Source organism: Labeo rohita, chromosome 10 (genome assembly GCF_022985175.1).
Source record: "Labeo rohita strain BAU-BD-2019 chromosome 10, IGBB_LRoh.1.0, whole genome shotgun sequence".
NCBI classification, from domain to species: Eukaryota; Metazoa; Chordata; class Actinopteri; order Cypriniformes; family Cyprinidae; genus Labeo; species Labeo rohita.
This window is the reverse complement of record NC_066878.1, coordinates 24,800,254-24,820,874: the sequence shown is the minus strand read 5'-3', so window position 1 is coordinate 24,820,874 and position 20,621 is coordinate 24,800,254. Positions and strand designations below refer to the sequence as shown.

The 20,621-nt window shown below is 35.0% G+C and overlaps 1 protein-coding gene across 1 annotated transcript in view; it reads left to right on the top strand.

The window, feature by feature from the left end:
- LOC127171636 (protein FAM222A) overlaps positions 1-13,896 on the top strand; it is a 29,907-nt gene extending 16,011 nt beyond the window's left edge. Inside the window, exon 3 of the mRNA XM_051120401.1 lies at positions 10,148-13,896. Coding sequence (XP_050976358.1) covers positions 10,148-11,142 — 995 coding nt within the window. The 3' untranslated portion in view covers positions 11,143-13,896. The remainder of the gene's footprint in view (positions 1-10,147) is intronic.
- The last annotated feature ends 6,725 nt before the right edge of the window (positions 13,897-20,621 follow it).

Below are 20,621 nucleotides of genomic sequence, written 5' to 3'. Positions count from 1 at the left end.
TTAATAGCATTAGTTTAGGAAATGCTCATGTTTAGAAAAATAAAATAATAAAATAATGGTGCATTTATTTAAGCATTTAAGCTTTTATATGAGCATTTATGCATTTATTGTATGCTTTAAACTTTTTTTAAATTTTATTATTTTTATCCGTTTAAACATCTAAGCTTTAATTTTTATTTATTCATATTTAAGCGTTTAAGCATTTATTGTATGCTTTAAACATTTTAATTAAAGCATTTAGTTTCTTTTAAAAATATTTTTTTAATTTTAAAGATTTGAGAATTTATGCATTTTTTTTTATTTGAACATTTTATTTATGCATTTATTTAAGCATTTATTGTATGCTTTAAACATTTAAAAAATTTTATTTAAGCATTTAGTTTGTTTTAAAAAAATATTTTAAGCATCTAAGCTTTTATTTGAGCGTTTATGCAGTTTTTTTTTTTTAAGCATTTGTTTTTAAGCTTTAACATTTTTATTTTTATTTCTGTCTATTTAAGCATCTAAGCTTTCATTCGTGCATTTATTTTTTCATTTGAACATTTATTTAAGCATTTAAGCATTTATTGTATGCTTTAAACAGTTTAATTAATGCATTTAGTTTGTTTTAAAAAAATATTTTTTTATTTATTTTAAGCATTTGAGAATTTATGCATTTTTTTTATTTGAGCATTTGTTTATGCATTTTTAAGCATATGCTTTAACCTTTTACATTGTTTTTCTTTTTGTCTATTTAGGCATCTAAGCTTTTATTTGTGCATTTATTTTTGTATTTGAACATTTATGCATTTAAGCGTTTAAGCATTTATTGTATGGTTTAAACATTTTTAATTTCTATTTAAGCATGTAATTTGTTTTTATTTATTTTTTTTATTTATTCTAAAGCATCTAAGCTTTTATTTGAGCATTTTTTTTTTTTTTTTTTTTTTTTTTTAGCATTTATGTATTCATTTATTTAAGCGTTTAAAGCATTTATGTATGCTTTAACCATTTTTTATTTTAAGTATTTAAGCTTTTATTTGAGCATTTATTTATAAATTTATTTTTTAAGCATTTAAACCATGTGTGCTTTAACCATTTTTAATTGTTATTTAAGCATTTAGTTTGTTTTAAACATTTTTATTTTTTTCTAAGCTTTTATTTAAGCATTTATTTGTGTATTCATTTATTTAAGCATTTGTTTTATGCTTTAACATTTTTTGTCTATTTCAGCATTCAAGCTTTTATTTGTGCATTTATGTATTTTTTTTTTATTTGAATATTTATTTGTGCATTTAAGCATTTATTGTGTGCTTTAAAAAAATAATTATTTAAGCATTTAGTTTGTTTTAAACATTTTTAAATTTTATTTTTGTTTTAAGCATCTAAGCTTTTAAGCATTTGTGTGCTTTTATTTTTAACATTTATTCATGCATTCATTTATTTAAGCATTTCTTTTACACTTTTTTTTTTTTTTTTTTTTAAATTAAGCTTTTATTGTATGCTTTAACCTTTTTATTTATTTATTTGTATTTATTTAAGCTTTTTTCTGAGGGTTCGTTAGACTAAAATAAAATAATAGATAGAAATAATACTGAAAAATAAATAATACTGCAGCTGAATAAGGAAAAAGTCGTACAAAACCAATAATACTGTCTTACTGGTGTGAACGGTGTGGTCTGATTCTCAAACAAACTACTCTTTTGAGCCGTTTTGTGAAAAGGTCAAAAAGAATCACTTGCGTTAAGAGCTTGAATCACTCTAATGACTCACTGAATCACTCATAGTAGGTTTTCACTTAATTTCTTGTCAAACTCAAATAGTTGTAGATGTGAATTCATATCCATTATCTTGAGTGTTTGACAGAAGAAAGTCAGTCATGCAGGTTTGTGTGAAGTGAGGACGAGTAAATGATGACAGAACGTTCATTTATGGGTGAAGCATGAATCACTTTAAGATTTGTGAGACAAAAGTCATGGCTCTAGAAACAGCAGGTGATGCTTCAGCTGATCAAATGTGACGTAAATGTCTGCCAAAGACATAAATGTAAATGCAAAGTAGTAGAAAAGGTGTAGATGACATGAAGGTTCGCATCTGCATTGATTCTTCTCTGAGATTCATGTGGTTTTGTATTAATGTGTGTTAATATTAATAATGCCAGCGTCTGGACTGAGGTAATTAGGTTTGTCTCTGCTTTTGTGTAGGTCTAGAAGTAGGTTTAATGGAAAACTTCATCTAATGATGAATATATCTGTCATTATTTATGTCACTCTAAAGCTGTCTGCTGTTATTTATCTGAAGAACCCAGAATCTTCATGTAGGTCTTTTCATAGTGACCATGACCCATTTGTAGCTGAACTATGGCTTCTATCTGCTCTTTGTCTTTGTGTTTTAGTCCTGATGTTTCTCTGTGCTGTAATTGTGTTGAAGAACATGGAAACCTCCCACTCAGATGATCCTCAGGTTCATCTCTTCAGCGCTCGGCTGATGTTCCTGATGTGATTTCACAGATCGTATTCTCAGAACCTTTCATAAAAACGCTTTTCCCTCAGTAATCACTACAGCAGATCTATGTGGAGTTGCTCTTTGTGTCGATTAAGGTGGTGTTTATGATGATTCTTAAAGTCAAGATTGTTCTGATCAAGCTGTTTATCATTAGCGTGGGCTAATGAATATTCTAGTGTAATGACAACATCATAATAGCTGTGACTGTAAAATTATCTATACCAGTATCTATAAATACAACTGATTGTAACAACTGTAATGATACTGTAGCAATGATCATAACTATACCATAACAATACCAATACTTGTAAACATAACAACTACAATTATAACTATAACTATAAATATAAACATAACAATTACTATAAATACAACTCTATTTATAACAATAGCTATAACTGTGACAGTAGCTATAAATACAACCACAACTATAATAGCTATGACAACCATAACTATAATGATAACTGTAATGTAAACTGTAACTTCAATCATAACTATAAATACAGCTATAACTGTACATATACCATAAAAGTAATAACTATGAATGCACCATATCGCTAAATATAACTATGAAAGCAACCATAACTATACCGATAACTGTGAAAACAAACATAACTATGAATATAAAATAACTTTACCGATAACTATAAATACGAACATGGCTATAAGTATAACCATAACTATACCGATAACTGTGAAAACAAACATAACTATGAATATAAACTAGCTATACCGATAACCATAAACATGACAGTAGCTATAAATATAACCATAACTTTACTGATAACTGTAAAAACAAACATAACTATGAATATAAACTAACTATACCGATAACTGTAAATACGACCATAGCTATAAATATAACCATAACTATACTGATAACCATATATACAAGCATAACTATGAATATAAGTTATACCGATGACTATTTACAGTTATCGGTATGTTTACATTTATAGCTATGGTTGAATTTATAGTTATCCGTATAGTTATTTTGTATTTATAGTTATGTTTGTATGAATAGTTATCGGTATAGTTATGGTTATATTTATAGCGTTTGTCGTATTTGTTTCAATTTATATAAACATAACTATGAATAAAAAATAACTATACCGATAACTGTAGAAATATGACCACAGTAATTAATTATATATAATCAAAACTATAACGATAACTATAAATTCAACCATAACTATGATTATAAACTAAATATACTGATAACTATAAAATTAACCATAGCGATAAATAACCATAACTATACCGATAACTATTAATATGACCACATCTGTAAATATAACGATAACTATAAATTCAAACATAACTATGAATATAAACTATACCGATAAGTATAAATTTAACCATAGCTATAAACATAACCATAACTATACCGATAACTATGAATATAAACTAAATATACCAATAACTACAAATTTAACCATAGTTAAAAATATAACCATGACTGTAAATTCAAACATAACTATGAATATACCGATAACTATAAATATGACCACAGCTATAAATATAACCGTAATTATACCAATCACTGTTTCACAAACATAACACGGAATATAAAATAACTATACTGATAACTATAAATAAAACCATAACAATAACAGTACAGATAATGTTAAATCTATCAGTAACTATAACAAAAACTATACATTTGCATCAGCAGAAATAAATGATATTATTTTGTTCATTCTAAGTGTGCAATGCCGTTTTTAACTATGACTCCCATCATCTGGCCCATCAGACGTGCAGGGTCAGTGTGAAGAGCTGCGAATGTTCATTACTCAAACCCACACGGCCCATGAATGAGCTTCAGGATAAGTTTGAGTGTTTGACATCGTTGTGTGGATTCAGCACACATCAGTGCGTTTGGAGACTGCTGCTCTGGTTTTTCTGATCTGACGTGGGATGCTTCATGTGAACTGTTGTTTTGGATGGAGAGCAGTGCTGTTCTAGTGTTTGAAGGAAGGTTTGTGCAGTGAATGTGACCGAGTGTCAGCCGCGGGCGTTTGTTCCTCCGTTAATCACTGATTAACAGAAGCAGCTAGAAAAGGCTGAGATCTGGTCTCTGATCCGGCAGGACTGCGTTAACCGTGACCATGGGGAGCAGATTAGACCGCTTACGGTGACTGAAAGCGTTTGTGAGGAGATGAAGAGCGTCCAGAGGTCACGCTGAAAGATCTCCACCATCTGCTTGTCTCGTTCCTCTCAGTTCTTCCCCGTTTTAGCAGCTCTCGTGAAGTAATGAACGAGTCCATCTGTCAAAACTAAATTGCTCCCCCCACGCTTCCCTTTTTCTGCACCAGTTTGTTCTTCTGTCCTACTTTAAGAGTTCAGTCCGTATCTGATCATGTGTGCAGTTAATTAGCAGCGTGTTAATTGAGATTTCAGAGCCCCCCGCCCTCGTCCTCATGTAATGCGAGTCGTTTGTACGCGAGTTTGATCGGATGGACGGCGTCACGTTCTCAAGCTGAGGAACATGCGAACATCAGATGTACGCTTGCATTGAGCTAATTGTGCTTCTTGATTGCTGTGTATTTATAGCTGGAAGGTTAGTGAGCACTAGGTGGATAATTACTGAAGGTCAAAATGCTAATTACCTCTGCACATAACCAACTAAAGCTTCATGGAAGGAATATTTTGGTTCAACGGTTAGCTTCTCCTTTCCTGACTGTACATTGGTCCTTCGACCATATGCTCTCTAAATCATCTTTTACTATTGCTTTTCATCTAAAACTAAAGCCTATTGGCTATTGTGCCATCCAACACTGTCAGGAAAAGAAATCTGCCAATCTTATATCTTATTTACCCATAAAACGTATATATTAGTACCTTACACTCTTAACAATAAAGCTTCTTTATTGGCATTGATGCTTCCATGAAGAACTTGAAACATCCTTGGAATATTTTAATTGCACAAAAGGCTCTTTAAATGATCAAAATGCTTTTCACACCAAGAAAAATGGTTCTTTCTAAGAACCTTTGGGGAAACCAAAATGGCTTTTCTATGGCATGTAAAAAAAACCTCAATTTTGAAGCCTTTATTTTTAAAAGTGTATGATTCTTCAGAGAGCCCAAAATTCTTCATGTTGTTCTTCAAGAACCAATTTAGTCTAACTAAGGTTCTTGAGTTAATTTATTGTTCTTTGGAGAGCCTTAGTTGGTTCTTCAGATCAGTATATTGATTTCTGGGCTCAAAATTACCGGTGCGTAAATGGTGCTTTCTGTTGGAATTAATCATTTTTGGTTCTCACTGGTGGTCAGGAGCAGTTTTTGTCTCTCTAAGGTTCAGCATATTGGTTTCTGAGTTTGGAAACAGCAGTTCACAGACAAATCTGCCAATCTTTTACGTTTTTTACCCATAAAACGTGTATGTTAGTACCTTACACTCTTTACAGTAAAGCTTCTTTATTGGCATTGATGGTTCCATGAAGAATTTTAAACATCCTTGTAATATTTCAATTGCACAAAAGGTTTTTTATATTATCAAAAAGCTTTTCACATCAAGAAAAATGGTTCTTTCTAAGAACTGCTGACTAGAAGGTTTGGGGAAACCAAAATGGCTCTCCAAGGCATGTGAAAACCCTATTTTAAAGCCTTTATTTTTCTTGAGAGAGCCAAAAATTCTTCATGTTGTTCTTCAAGAACCAATTAGGCCTAACTAGGATTCTTGAGTTACTATATGGTGCTTCGGAGAGCCTTAGTTGGTTCTTCATATCAGTATATTGATTTCTGGGCTTAAAATGACCAGTACGCAAATGGTGTTTTCTGTTGGAATTAAACATCTTTGGTGCTTATTGTTGATCAGGAACAGTTTTTGTCTCTCTAAGGTTCAGCATATTGGTTTCTGAGTTTAGCAGCAGCAGTTCACAGATGGTTTCTGAAGAGTTGAAGAATAAACTGTTCTCTGTAGAACCTCAAACGTTGTTTTTCATGATAGAAGAACCATTTTGAGTTCCTCAATGAACCTTTCAGTGGTCTGCTCCTAAAAGAACCATTTTTTAATGTAAAGAACATTTGAATAGGTTATTCAAATGTTCTTTACATTAAAAAATGGTTCTTCGTTTTTCCCTATAAGCAATCATTTGTGAATTGGAAATATCCCACGGATGTTCTTCATGGAAACATGAATGACAATAAATAACCTTTAGTTTTAGTACTAATATGTACCTTTTTGGGGTGCAGCCCTAGTGATAAGCCCCAATAAGAACATTTTTTGCACATTTTCTAAGAGTGAACTTGCTGTTTTGATTGCTGTCATGTCAACACACGAAGGCATAAATGATTGGTTAGACCAACTGGTTCATAGTTTTTGATGATTGGCTGTTTTCTCAAAATGCTCAAAGTGCGTTTTTCTTTCGAACACATTCCCTTCCATCTCATTTTGATTGTTTTTGTTTTTTTTTTTCCCTTCAAATTTCCCCCAGTCCATGCTTGTGTTTCTGGCGCTTCATTGCGTTTGGTGACCCCGGTGGGCTCAGCGGGCCTCTCCACCTCTGCTCTTCCCTTCATTTTAAACACTCAATTTATTTCCTTTATGAGATGGATCTTGTAGATTGAATCATTTTCACAGTTGGAGGCTCATTGTGGGCCCGGAATGAAATGAAGTCCCAGATCAATCCCGAACGGGAACAACGTGAGCTCGGCATCGCGTGACGGAGGAGACGCTCAAAAAATGGCTGCGGGGACTGTTTGCGCTTCCTACGTAGAGATCCTTCAATCGCCTGCCGCCGAGCGATTTTGATTGACTGCGGCGTAATCGGCCTTAATTTCAGCACTTTGCTTTCCATGTCAGAAATTCCATAAAGGTGTCATTCCAGGCCGTATTTTCCACCAGAAGATTTACTGCTCCGAAATGGAGCACTTTTTTTTTCCACCTTCCTTGTGTTGCGGGAAGCTAAACAGCCATGAAATTGCCTGAATAATGATGGTTAAATCCAATCTCCGTTTGTCTGCGCCGCTTTCCCGAACACTTCTGGCTGTAGGTCCCGTTTTCATTTGAAACCCACTCAAAATTGCCCGCCAATGATATTGGCTTACATTTATTGTGGCGATAAGATAAAGACCTCACTGGCGTCACAGAGATCCATTCGAGCAAAAGCCGTGTTTCCAATTTGCTGTTTGTATAGCGTCGTTTCCAACGTTGCGTTCAGCTCCAGCCGTATCCGATCCCCTTTTGAGTGGATCCCACATCCAAACGCCTTGAAATGAATTCTACTCAAGCCACTGAAACAAAATTAGCTTTTTCCCATCCCCCTCCTCATCTCTCCCCCCCCTTTGATTTCCCAAGGTAATCCAATTTTGTCCTGAAGAAAGACCAAATTAATTTCATAATGCACTGATCAAACATTGCCCGAGGTGTCTCCCTGCACAAAATGAGTTTTTAGAGAGATGCAGATGTCTGAGGATGAACAGCCAGCCAAGGAAATAAGGAGACGGAGAGCGACACAGACGCTTCAATATCTTCATTTTTATTGGACGATTTTTCTTGTGTGACGTCTGATCATTTTTAACTCATCTGGTATTCATCACTCTTCCATATTTATTGCGAAACGCCTCCGGCACGAGGAGCTCCGTCGGACAGCGCGCTCTCCAATTGGAAGCGTCATTGTTTTTCTGTGGAGAGTTTACCGGATACTACTTGTAATACATTGAGAGTGTTTGCTTGGTAAAATGCCAGCCAACATGAATTAGTGTGCGCTGAGAATCAGGGTGGAACCACCATAGACAGATCTCCCACAGTAATTAGGAATTGCTGAATTGTCCTCCCAGTATTTCCACTCTTTATGCACTGCTCTGTTTGCTGTTAGGATGACAAAAAGCAAAGGCGTAGAATGTCCCTACCAATATCCAATAATTTTGATCAAACAAGTAAATATATCCGGGGTAGCCAAAGTGTTTTAAAACACACTTGCACAGTTCAACTTTATGATGTTCTGCTGTTTTGTGTTCATCTGCTTCTCCCATTTACTCTTTTTACATCGACTATCACTCTGTATAGACTAATACAATCACATACAACAATAATTTCTCAAATATTTATTGCAATACATACAGATTAATTAAACATTGTCATCAATGGTGTGAGATGACTGGATAATTTCAACTGATTGAACTGTCAGCAACTGAACTGCAGCTCAAACTATTTCAAATCTAGTGAATTAAGCTACAAACTCCATCATAATGAACAATGTTTCCATCTATTGTATTTTGAGCTGCAGCTCGTCATATTAATGGAGTGTTTCACTAGTTAGCAGTAAACCGGTTACCTCACCTCAGTGTGGCGTAAATCTGTGTTGGATGTTCTTTGGAATGGAAATATGGATATTTTGTTTGTAAACATCATACTTTTTTCGCTTATTTCTGTTAATGTCTTGAAACTAGCGAGATAAGCCAGTAGTACTGACAGTGTTGTGTAAACATGACTGAAGACGCGCAAAGCGGAGGAACAGACAAACTGATTCAACTGAGTGAGTCATTTACGCTGGAACCGCTCTGATTGATTTAAACTTATTTCAAATGATTCACTATCAAAAACCAGATCAAAAGAGCAATTTTTAAATTTCGACATCGCTTGTAATAAAAGTCACGTATGGGCAAAGTGGAGCTTTTCAAAACTCAGAATCAGTTAAACCATTGTGTTGCAAAATGATTCGCTTTTCAGATCATGTATCGCGAATCATTTGATTCAGATTGGGTCTTTAAAGTGTGTATCGCAAATCGTTCGATGTAGATTGGAGCGGTTTCGTGAATCATTTTGCGAGTTGTATGATCCGCGCTTCTAAGTTCTGATCTGAAATTATGGTTTGCGAATCATTATTTAGATTGGAACTTCGACGCACGTATCGTGAATCGTCTGATCTAGATCGGAACTTCGGTGTGCGGACGGCAAATCATTTGATTCAGGGCAATCAGGACTTCGGAAGGTGAAGAAAAAAATACACAAATACAAATCCATTGTACATATACAAAATAAACCATATTATGTTTTATTAAAGTAAAAGTGTAGTAACAAGTTTTTTTGTTTTTACTACAAATACCATGGTTAAACTATGGTCAGTGTAGCAAAACCATGGTTAATTTGTGGTTACCATACACAGTTTAAAAAAAAAAAAAAAAAAGTTGTTTCAACTTAAGGTAAGTGTTCCTGCTGCCTTAATTTTAAGTCAACATGAAATGTTAAGTTGAACTACATGAACATGTAGATGTTTTAGTTGAGGACACTTAAAATTTTAAGGCAGCACAAACACTTACTTTAAGTTGAAACAACTTTTAAGTTTTAAGTTTTTTGTGTGTAGTTTAACTAATAATAACCATGTTTTTTTCTTCACCTTATAAAGACACATAGGATGAATACAAAACTATAGTTTTTATTGCTTTTATGATTTTCAAGGGTGTAGAATTTAGTAGACGCTATTATGACATGTCCCAATATTCAGACACTACTAAATTGTCCCTAGCAATAATTTTGATCAAACTATTAAATGTCTGTTGTCTGTTGCTATGTCCCCACCACAGCCAAAATCAAACCTACCCCCCCTTGACAAAAAGTTTAAAAAATTTGATTTTAGGCTTTATCCATCAAATTTCAACGCCACCAATGTGGACGCCTTGCTGAGAATAATTATTCATGCTATTTTCTCCTTGTGCACAGGTGAGCCGATTTCCACATGCTCCCCTCGCTACCCGTCCGCGGCCGAACTGGACGCTTACGCACAAAGGACAGCGGAAAGCCCGCTTTCAATCAAGATCTTCCCCACGAACATCAGGGTCCCGCAGCACAAGCAAATCAGCAGGACCGTCAATGGCCTGGACACCAGCGGTCAGCGCTTCGGTGCCTACTCGAACCCCTACGCCGGCGCCTACCAAGGCTTGCTGGCGATCGTCAAGACTTCCTCCGTGGCCAAAGGTGTGTTGAAGAGCGCTGATGGAAAACGAACCAAGCTATCGCCAGTCCAAATGGCAGTGGCTCCGTATGCGCCGCCCAGCAGCAGCAGACACCGGCAGAAGCCGTACGGTGTTGTGTCCCACGGCGTCGTGCATCACATGAGCCGTCTGTCCAGCGTCCAATCCAGTCCTTCGTTCTTGGCCGCGTCGTGCGCCGACTCAAATTTCGCCCAGAGCGCTCTGGCATATTCCGGAGCCGTTTTGCCCACTCAAAGCGCGGACGTGGCCGGTTCAGATTTTTGGGCGCAGCGGCACTATCCACACGCATACGCCGCAGGAAGTGGCAGTGGAAGCGGAGCCGTTGTCAGTCGCTCACCTGACGTCTCCTACAGATCCCACCCTCCCAGTCTAACCATTCTAGACAAGGTCACGTCGTCCCCCGCGATGCACGGCGACTTCCCGGTCGGCCAGTTCTTCGCTCCCGCTTGGAATAGCGTGCTTGCCACACCGGATAGCGACTGTTACAACCCTCAGGAGCTGGCCCCGCGCCTCCATCCGCACTCCCAACAACCTCCGCCGTACCTGTGCTGCGGGCCGCCCGGGAAGAGCCTGTGCCAGGCGTCGGTCCTCAGCAGCAGCCTGCAGTCTCTGGAGTGCCTCATCAGCGAGATACACCCGCCCTGCATCAAGGAGCGCATGCTGGGACGAGGATACGACCCGCACCTTCAGCCCGCACACCTTCAGCTGCCTGTGTTGAGATAGGACACTTGCACTGGCTGAGTTAAAGCTGCTGGTAAGTAGGGTTGTGTGGCTCACAGATTTAAGGGTTACTGACCGGAGAGGTCATTTGTTGCTGGATTTACGGGACACTGGATCCGCTCAATCATAAATGGGTACTGTGTTCATCAAGCTTGAGATCCAGAGATTTTCTAAGGCCTCTTTCACACATCCTGCATCTGAAAGAGTATTTCATATTATATGCTTCTCTTCTGCTCACCAAGGCTGCATTTATTTGATCAAAAATACAGGAAAAATGTGAAATATTTTTATGTTTTAAAACAGCTGTTTTCTACATGAATATGTGTTAAACTGTAATTTATTTCTGTGATGCGCAGCTGAATTTTCAGCATCATTACTCCAGTCTTCAGTGTCACGTGATCCTTCAGAAATCATTCTAATATGCTGATTTGATTATCATCAATGTTGAAAACAGTTGTGCTGCACAATATTTTTGTGGAAACCATCATACATTCCATTTTTTTTTAGGATTCACAGACAAATAGAAAGTTCAAAAAAACTTTTATTTGAAATAGAAATATTTTAGAACATTATAAATGTCTGTTTTGATAAATGTAATGTGTCCTTGATGAATATAAATAGTATGTAAAACGCAAAATACATGTCATGCATTGATGAGGTTTTCATTAGACTGCAGAATATGATCAAAAAAGACTTTTGATTATAAAACAGCCAACCCTCACACAATTAGTCGTTCAGATTGACATATTGCTCTTATTTCAAATAAAAAATCCTTTGTAACATTATAAATATCTTTACTGTCGCTTTTGATCAAATTAACGCATCCTTGATGAATAAAAGTGTTAATTTCTTATTGAAAAAACATTAATGCCAAACTTTTGAATTGTAGTGTATATTATAAAATGTAATTAAAAACTCATTGTAATAGTTCTCATTGTTTGAAATCCAAACCCCAAAATGAAGCTTTAAACCGCACAATCATCTTCATTCAGTCTGATTGAATAGAAAGTGTCACTTTGTGACAGAGGTGTTTTTATCAAACAAGGCTTTAGTTGCCTTTCATGAAAGGCTGCGTCGGAAAATATAGTGCATTTTCACTGTATTTTGTTAATGTTTTCATTTTTTTTCTGCTGACATCAGTCACTGTTCACTGTGAAAACAGCCTCAGTAAGCAGAAACGTGGTCTTGGACCACAAAACCAGTCATTGGGATCAATGTTTTAAAATTGAGGTGTATACATCATCTGAGATCTACATAAATAAGCTTTCCATTGATGTATGGTTTGTTACGAGATGCAGCTATTTGAAAAAATAACTAAAAAATCAAAACATTGAGAAAATCAGCTTTAAAGTTGTCCAGATGAAGATCTTAGCCATGCATATTACTAATCAGAAATGAAGTTTTGATATATTTACAGTAGGAAATTTACAAAATATCTTCATGGAACATGATCTTCACTTACTATCCTACTGATTTTTGGCATAAAAGAAAAGTCGTGTATTGTTGGCTATTGCTGCAAATGTACCCGTGATACTTAAGACTGGTTTTGTGCTCCAGGGTCACACGTGGTGTGTGAAACAGGTCTGGATCTCTCTTCTGAAATGCAGGTGATTTTGAAGCGATGACACACGTCCTGTTCGCTGCTGGAGTGTCACTTTATCGAGTTCTCAGATGCTGTTGAACGACTCAAACGATCTGAAATTTCCTTCTCAGACTAGCTGCCAAAAACACGACAGGAAGTGACACGCGTGCTGTTTACTCCGATCACCGCAACACATTCGCTAACTATAAAAGCCTCCGAAATGACACTAAATCATAGCAGTTATGATTTCTCCTGTTGTAAATCATTGACAGTGTTTCTGGCATGAGTCGCTTGTAGGAGCAGTTACTTTAAATGGAAATAAATGCATATTTTTACTCTTATGTTTGTTGCTGCCAGTAGGATGACATTCATATTTATATGATTTGTTTTTAAACTAAAGTGTTTTGTGTTTGTTATTCGAATCCTCACAATCAGAATGTGATTCCTGACAGATTCTGATGATGATGTTTATTTTGATCTGCTGATCCTCTATGAAGCTGTGATGATGGTTTTGGGATCATGGAGTCGAGGTCACGACCTCTCCATCAATACCTGTTATTAATTACAACTTGAACCCATTAGTATGGTATATATTTTATTCCTTCTCTTTTATTTATTGATATTTGAATCAGGTGTCTGCGATCTGTCATGTTCATGTGTTTTATTTTGTGTGTGTAACGGCACACTATGGGCTCGACGTTTAAAAGTGCAATTATACTGTTGGCAAACGAGCTTCAGTGATGATTTACTGTGTGTGACTGTCTGAAATCTACTTCACCAATAAGATTGTCAAATAAATATAATTTAGGAATGTTTTCTATTCCTGCTGGTCTGTTTGTCGTTATTTTTAGTGTAGGATGTGATGTGTGCATGCACATTTTGGGTCGAACAGAAAAATGGTAAAATGCACGCTGAAAAAGTCGAGCAAAACATTTTTTATTTACAGACTTTTTTATTGCTAGACTTTTTCAGCGTGCTTTGGATTCAGTGTGCAGGTAGCCATTTTTCTGTTTGATCTCAGGTATTTTTTTGGCTCGACGCACCTACAGCAGAAGGCTTTCCTTTTTCTTATTTGGAGCGCTACAGTTTTTACATGCACATTTTAAAATGAAGCCTTTTAAACACTGTCAGAGGTCAGATGCATAAATCAAATAAATCTAAAAAAGCAGTGAACACTAGTGTAGAATGTGAAGATTGTAGATTTTAATTTAAAATGCAGGGGTTTAAATGTGCTGCAATGAAGAGTAAAATAGAAATTGTCCTTAAAGGCTTAATTTTATTTATGCAAAATATAATTTCTGCCTTTATTTTAGGGTGATTTTTTTTTTTTTTTTTTTTTTTTTTTTTTTTAACGTTTGCAAAATATAGTTATTAATTTTTTCTATTTCCTTTTAATCTTTGGGTAAAATTTTCTTGATGTATGTTTTTACCCTTTGGTCTTGGCGTGAAATTTTCTTAAAAAAATATATATATATAATTCATATCTTTTTTTCTTTTCTTTTCTTTTCTTTTTTTTTTCAATGAAGAAAAAAATCCTTTTGATTTTGGGGTTACATTTTCTAAATGCTAGTATAATTTTATATTTTTTAATGCAAATGTATTGTTTATTCTTGTATCTTTTATTTATTTTTAAATAAATACAGTCAAGTCTGTTTAATCACTCATATAGCTGTTCATTTAAAATTCTTTTTTTAATCTAAAATGCTCAAGGTTTAAATGTGCTGCAATGATAATAAAAATGTTAATTGTTTAAAAAAAAATAGGCTTAATTTTATTGATGCAAAATATTTCTTACTTTTCATTTTGGAGTGAATTTATGTTTTTTTTTTTGTTGTTTTTTGTTTAGTTTTTTCTTGCTTTTGATTTTGGAGTTAGAGTTCCTTTGAAAATATATATTTGTTTTCTTGATATTAGGTTGAAATTTCTTTTTGCAAAATATTATTTCGGTCTTTATTTTAGGGTGAATTTTTATTGATGCAAAATTCTTTTTTTTAACATTTCCTTTTGCTTTTGGGGTGAACTTTTCTTAATGCAACATAGTTACTTATTTTTTTCTATTTCCTTTTAATCTTTGGATGAAGTGTTCTTGTTTTTACCCTTTTGATTTTGGCTTGAAATTTTCTTAAACCAAAATATATAATTTATATCTTTTTTTTTTCCCTTTTGAATTTGGGGTTACATTTTCTAAATGCTAGTATAATACTTTTTAATGCAAAATGTATAGTTTATTCTTGTATCTTTTATTTATTTATTTTTAATTTAATTTTTTTTTTTTTTTTTTTGCTTTTGTGATGAAATATTCTTGATGCAAAATATAGTTTTTTATTTTTTCTATTTCCTTTTAATTTTTGGGTGAAATTTTCTTGATGCATTTTTTCCCCCTTTTGATCTTGACTTGAAATTTTCTTAAAGCAAAATATAATTATCTTATTCTTTATTCTCTTCTATAATTATCTCTTCTCTCTTTTTTGGTGACATTTTCTTGATGCAAAAAAACATATATTTTTGTATTATTTATTTATTTTTTAAATGTGTCTGCTATTGACAGTCGTATCTGTTTGATCGCTCATATAGCTGTTCATTGTTGTTTTGACCGTGTTTGTTTGTCAAATGTTAGCGCAGGCGTCCCACAGTCCCTCATCAGGGTGCAAGCGCGACCCGTAGGCTGCTGTCCTCTGAGGGCGGTGAGGTCAGGTGTCTTTATCGGCCCCGGGGCCCACAGCTAATCAGCTTTGAGTGTGACCTGAGCTCACACGCGTCTCCTCATCCTCCTTTATCAGCTCTGCAAGGACAAAGAGAGCAAACGCACACAGAATCCAGACCCACAGCAGTAATGGCAAACAGAAACGTCTTTATGGATTCATTTGTTCACCACAACAGCTGTAATTATGATCAAGGTTTTCACCACAGGTCCTGTATTTGCGCCACTGTTTTTATCTGAAATGTGCGGTGTGAGGCTGACACTGTTTTTAATTTACTGTCACACACAAGTCCATCAAACGCTGGAATAACAGGCGGCTCCGGACAACACTGTCATATATATGGAAATGGGAATCTGAGGCTTTTCTCCGCTTTCTGCACTGCAGAGCCGGATTTGCTTATGAAATGTTTGCAAGCGTGTTGTTTTACTTTAATAAAGCGTGTGGAACAAACTGTCCAGTGCAACACAACCACACTTCAGCTTTTGTTTCATGCAACAAAAAAAAAAAATTGACGGTTTACAGTTATTTTATATATAAACTACCACTCAAAAGTTTGGGATCAGTTTTAAAGAAGTCTCTTCTGCTCGTCAAGGCTGCATTTATTTATTTAAAAATACAGAAAACAAGTAAGAAAACACTAATATTGCAAAATGTTATTACAATATAAAATAATGGTCTTTATTTTAATATACTTTACAGTATAATTTATTCCTGTGATGCAAAGCTGAATTTTCATCAGCTGTTACTCCAGTCTTCAGTGTCACATGATCCTTCAGAAATCATTCTAATATACTGATTTATTATTAGAATTATCAGTGCTGGAAACAGTTGTGCTGACAAATATTTTTTTGGAACCTGTGATTCTTTTTGTTCAGGATTCTTTGATCAATAAAAGGTTCAAAAGAACAGCTTTTATTCAAAATAGAAAGGTTTTCTAATAATATACACTACTGATCAAAAGTTTGGGGTCATGACATTTTTATTCTTTCTTTTTTTTTTTGAAAGAAATTAATACTTTTATTCACCAAGGATGTGCTCAATTAATACAAAGTGATAGCATAGATTTACATTGTTAGAAAATATTATATTTAAATAAATGCTTTTTTACTTTAACTGAAAAAAAGTTCCAAAGGTTCCAAAATATTTGTCAGCACAACTGTTTCCAACACTGATAATTCTAATAATAAATCAGTATATTAGAATGATTTCTGAAGGATCATGTGACACTGATTAATGGTGCTGAAAATTCAGCTTTGCATCACAGGAATAAATTATATTTTAGAGTATATTAAAATAAAAAAACATTTTTTAGATTGTAATAACATTTTGCAATATTACTGTTTTTTTCTGTATTTTTTTAACAAATAAATGCAGCCTTGATGAGCAGAAGAGATTTCTTTAAAAACATTACAAGTCTTATGATCCCAAACTTTTGAGCAGCTGTGTATGTAAATGTATATATATTTATATTTTCAAGTAAAATGAACAAATTTTGCTTATTTCTAGCTGGAATACATTATGAAAGAAACCATACATAAAGTCTAAGATATCAAGAAGTGAAAAAAAAATAAATAAATAAAACAAGGCAACTTCTGGAAGGCACAATAACTGAGATGAAAACTAGGTCTTATTAAAGAAGATTAGTCTTGTGGTTTGTGTGATTATCTCTCTCTCTCTCTGTTTGAAATGTCAAGGCATTTTATACTTTGCACAACTTTCAAACGAGGCTTTATCAAATCAACATATGAACTTTGTCCTGACAAGTTATTTCAGTGCATCCTAATTCTATTTCCTCACAAATTTCCCCTTGTTTGTTGCTTAACTTCATGTTAAGGAACATGAGTACATTTTAACCCTCTATGGTACGCAATATGATATCAATGAGGAAAAAATTATTTGTGATGTTTTTCCTGCTTAAAATTGGACACTATAACAATATCAATAAACATTTTTTAAATTTTTTTGTTTATTTATTTTTTAAAAGTTTGTTGCCTCAAGGCAACATTCTACCACAACGGACAAAATTAAACATTTGATATTTTCATGCAGAAAAAAATGATCAATTTATTTAAAACACCAGTTTCTTTAATCAAACATTTGAACAAATAGATTTATCACACTTTTGATGTTTTGCACATCTCATATTTAACAAAAAGTAAGATTTCATACCCACATGTTGCTTTCAGGCAACACTGTACCATCGCGGATCACAAGTATAACCAAACTATCATATCTGTTCTCATACCAAAACCTTATCATTAGTGTTGTTTCAAAGTAAAAAAAAAATGATCATAACCTTATGCTAATATATAACTTTTCCTTACAAGCACGCACATACACACACAAGCACATGCATGTAAAATCTCCTTTCTCACTAATGACTCTGGCACTTCCTCTCAACAGAATATGTGCAGATATTGTATATGAATTACAGTTCTTATAAACGCATTACAATATCATGCAAAAATGCAAATACATTTAGATAATTCTAACTTTTTTCTTACAAATATCATATACATGTATGCTATGCTGTATGCCTGGTATGGCCATATGTGATTCCATTACTGTACATGTTGCCTTGTTTTTTTGTAATTTCCTATGATAGATTTGATATATTATGAAATGTTTTTGAAAATACTTCTTTACTAATCAGTGAAGGTGATTCAGATTTTTGGTTGGCAATTATATGAAAGAAAATTGATGATGCACCTTTCTCTGGACAAAATATGGAGTCATGTGACATGTGCACATGTCCTGAAAGAGGGAGCAAAATAGACCCCTATGGGTCATGTGACCACTTTTTTGCAATTTCATTTGTTAGTATTTGACTTCTTTACTAAGATAGCATTGATTCATTAAATGGGTGGCTCATTTTATTTAAAAAAACAAAACAAAAATAGGCTGTGTTGCCTGGAGGCAACACGGTACCAGAGGGTTAAAGTCGTTCTCAGATCAGTTGTGAATGGAGCGAGATGAATCTTTGCGCATGCGCGCCCTCTGCCGGTACTGAGGCGCATCACTACATTCACTCAAATACTGATATTTATCTTGCACTGAGAAATTACATCCTAACAAATATATCAATATGTAATATTTAATTAACTTAATGAAATGCAAATACTAAACCTTAAAGCTAATTTTCATAAATTGCGTTGTGAACAATTTGCTTATACAGGTGCTGGTCATATAATTAGAATATCTTCAAAAAGTTGATTTATTTCACTAATTCCATTCAAGAAGTGAAACCTGTATAATGTATACATTCATTCCACACAGACTGATATATTTCAAGTGTTTATTTCTTTTCATTTTGATGATTATAACTGACAACTAATGAAAACCCCAAATTCAGTATCTCAGAAAATTAGAATATTGTGAAAAGGTTCAGTATTGAAGACACCTGGTGCCTCACTCTAATCAGCTAATGAACTCAAAACACCTGCAAAGGCCTTTAAATGGTCTCTCAGTCTAGTTCTGTAGGCGACACAATCATGGGGAAGACTGCTGATTTGACAGTTGTCCAAAAGACGACCACTGACACCTTGCACAATGACACAAAAGGTCATTGCAAAAGAGGCTGTTCACAGAGCTTTGTGTCCAAGGAAAAGATGTGGTAGAAAAAAAAATGTACAAGCAATAGGGATAACCGCACCCTGGAGAGAATTGTGAAACAAAACCCATTCAAAAATGTGGGGGAGATTCACAAAGAGTGGACTGCAGCTGGAGTCAGTGCTTCAAGAACCACTACGCACAGACGTCTGCAAGACATGGGTTTCAGCTGTCGCATTCCTTGTGTCAAGCCACTCTTGAACAACAGACAGCGTCAGAAGCGTCTCGCCTGGATTAAAAACTGCTAAAAGGACTGGTCTGCTGCTGAGTGGTCCAAAGTTATGTTCTCTGATGAAAGTAAATTTTGCATCTCCTTTGGAAATCAGGGTCCCAGAGTCTGGAGGAAGAGAGGAGAGGCACAGAATCCACGTTGCTTGAGGTCCAGTGTAAAGTTTCCACAGTCGGTGATGGTTTGGGGTGCCATGTCATCTGCTGGTGTTGGTCCACTGTGTTTTCTGAGGTCCAAGGTCAACGCAGCTGTATACCAGGACGTTTTAGAGCACTTCACGCTTCCTGCTGCTGACCAACTTTATGGAGATGCAGATTTCATTTTCCAACAGGACTCGGCACCTGCACACAGTGCCAAAGCTACCAGTACCTGGTTTGAGGACCATGGTATCCCTGTTCCTAATTGGCCAGCAAACTCGCCTGACCTGAACCCCATAGAAAATCTATGGGGTATTGTGAAGAGGAAGATGCGATATGCCAGACCCAACAATGCAGAAGAGCTGAAGGCCACTATCAGAGCAACCTGGGCTCTCATAACACCTGAGCAGTGCCACAGACTGATCGACTCCATGCCACGCCGCATTGCTGCAGTAATTCAGGCAAAAGGAGCCCTGACTAACTATTGAATGCTGTACATGCTCATACTTTTCATGTTCATACTTTTCAGTTGGCCAAGATTTCTAAAAATCCTTTCTTTGTATTGGTCTTAAGTCATATTCTAATTTTCTGAGATACTGAATTTGGGGTTTTCATTAGTTGTCAGTTATAATCATCAAAATGAAAAGAAATAAACACTTGAAATATATCAGTCTGTGTGGGATGAATGTATACATTATACAAGTTTCACTTCTTGAATGGAATTAGTGAAATAAATCAACTTTTTGAAGATATTCTAATTATATGACCAGCACCTGTATATTTGAAGCGCGAGCTTGGAGCTCATGCTGTCCAGCTGATATCATTTGATGTAAATGTCTAATTAATGATCACGTGAGCTGATGAAAGTTCTGACAGAAGTTCAGATGTAGCCAGCAGGTGGCGCTCTGACAGCACTGATCCAGCTCAAAACGACTTTTTCTTTAATTAGATGTATCATATAATACTTTTCTGAGCGTAAACTTCTCATCTTTAAAAAGTTTGTATCATTCCGTTTATTAAAGGAAAGAAAATGTCACATGATTATGTAAGTATAAAGAAACTAGTTTTCATTCATGCCGTATTTTAGCATTTTAAAAGTCCATTTTAAGTCAATCTGCGTCTCGAGGGGGCGGGGATATTAAAAATATTAATTAGCAGCGCAAATCTGTAGCCAATAAAAAGCGGAATATGCTAATGAGCTGTTGACAGCTGAGAAACTGGAG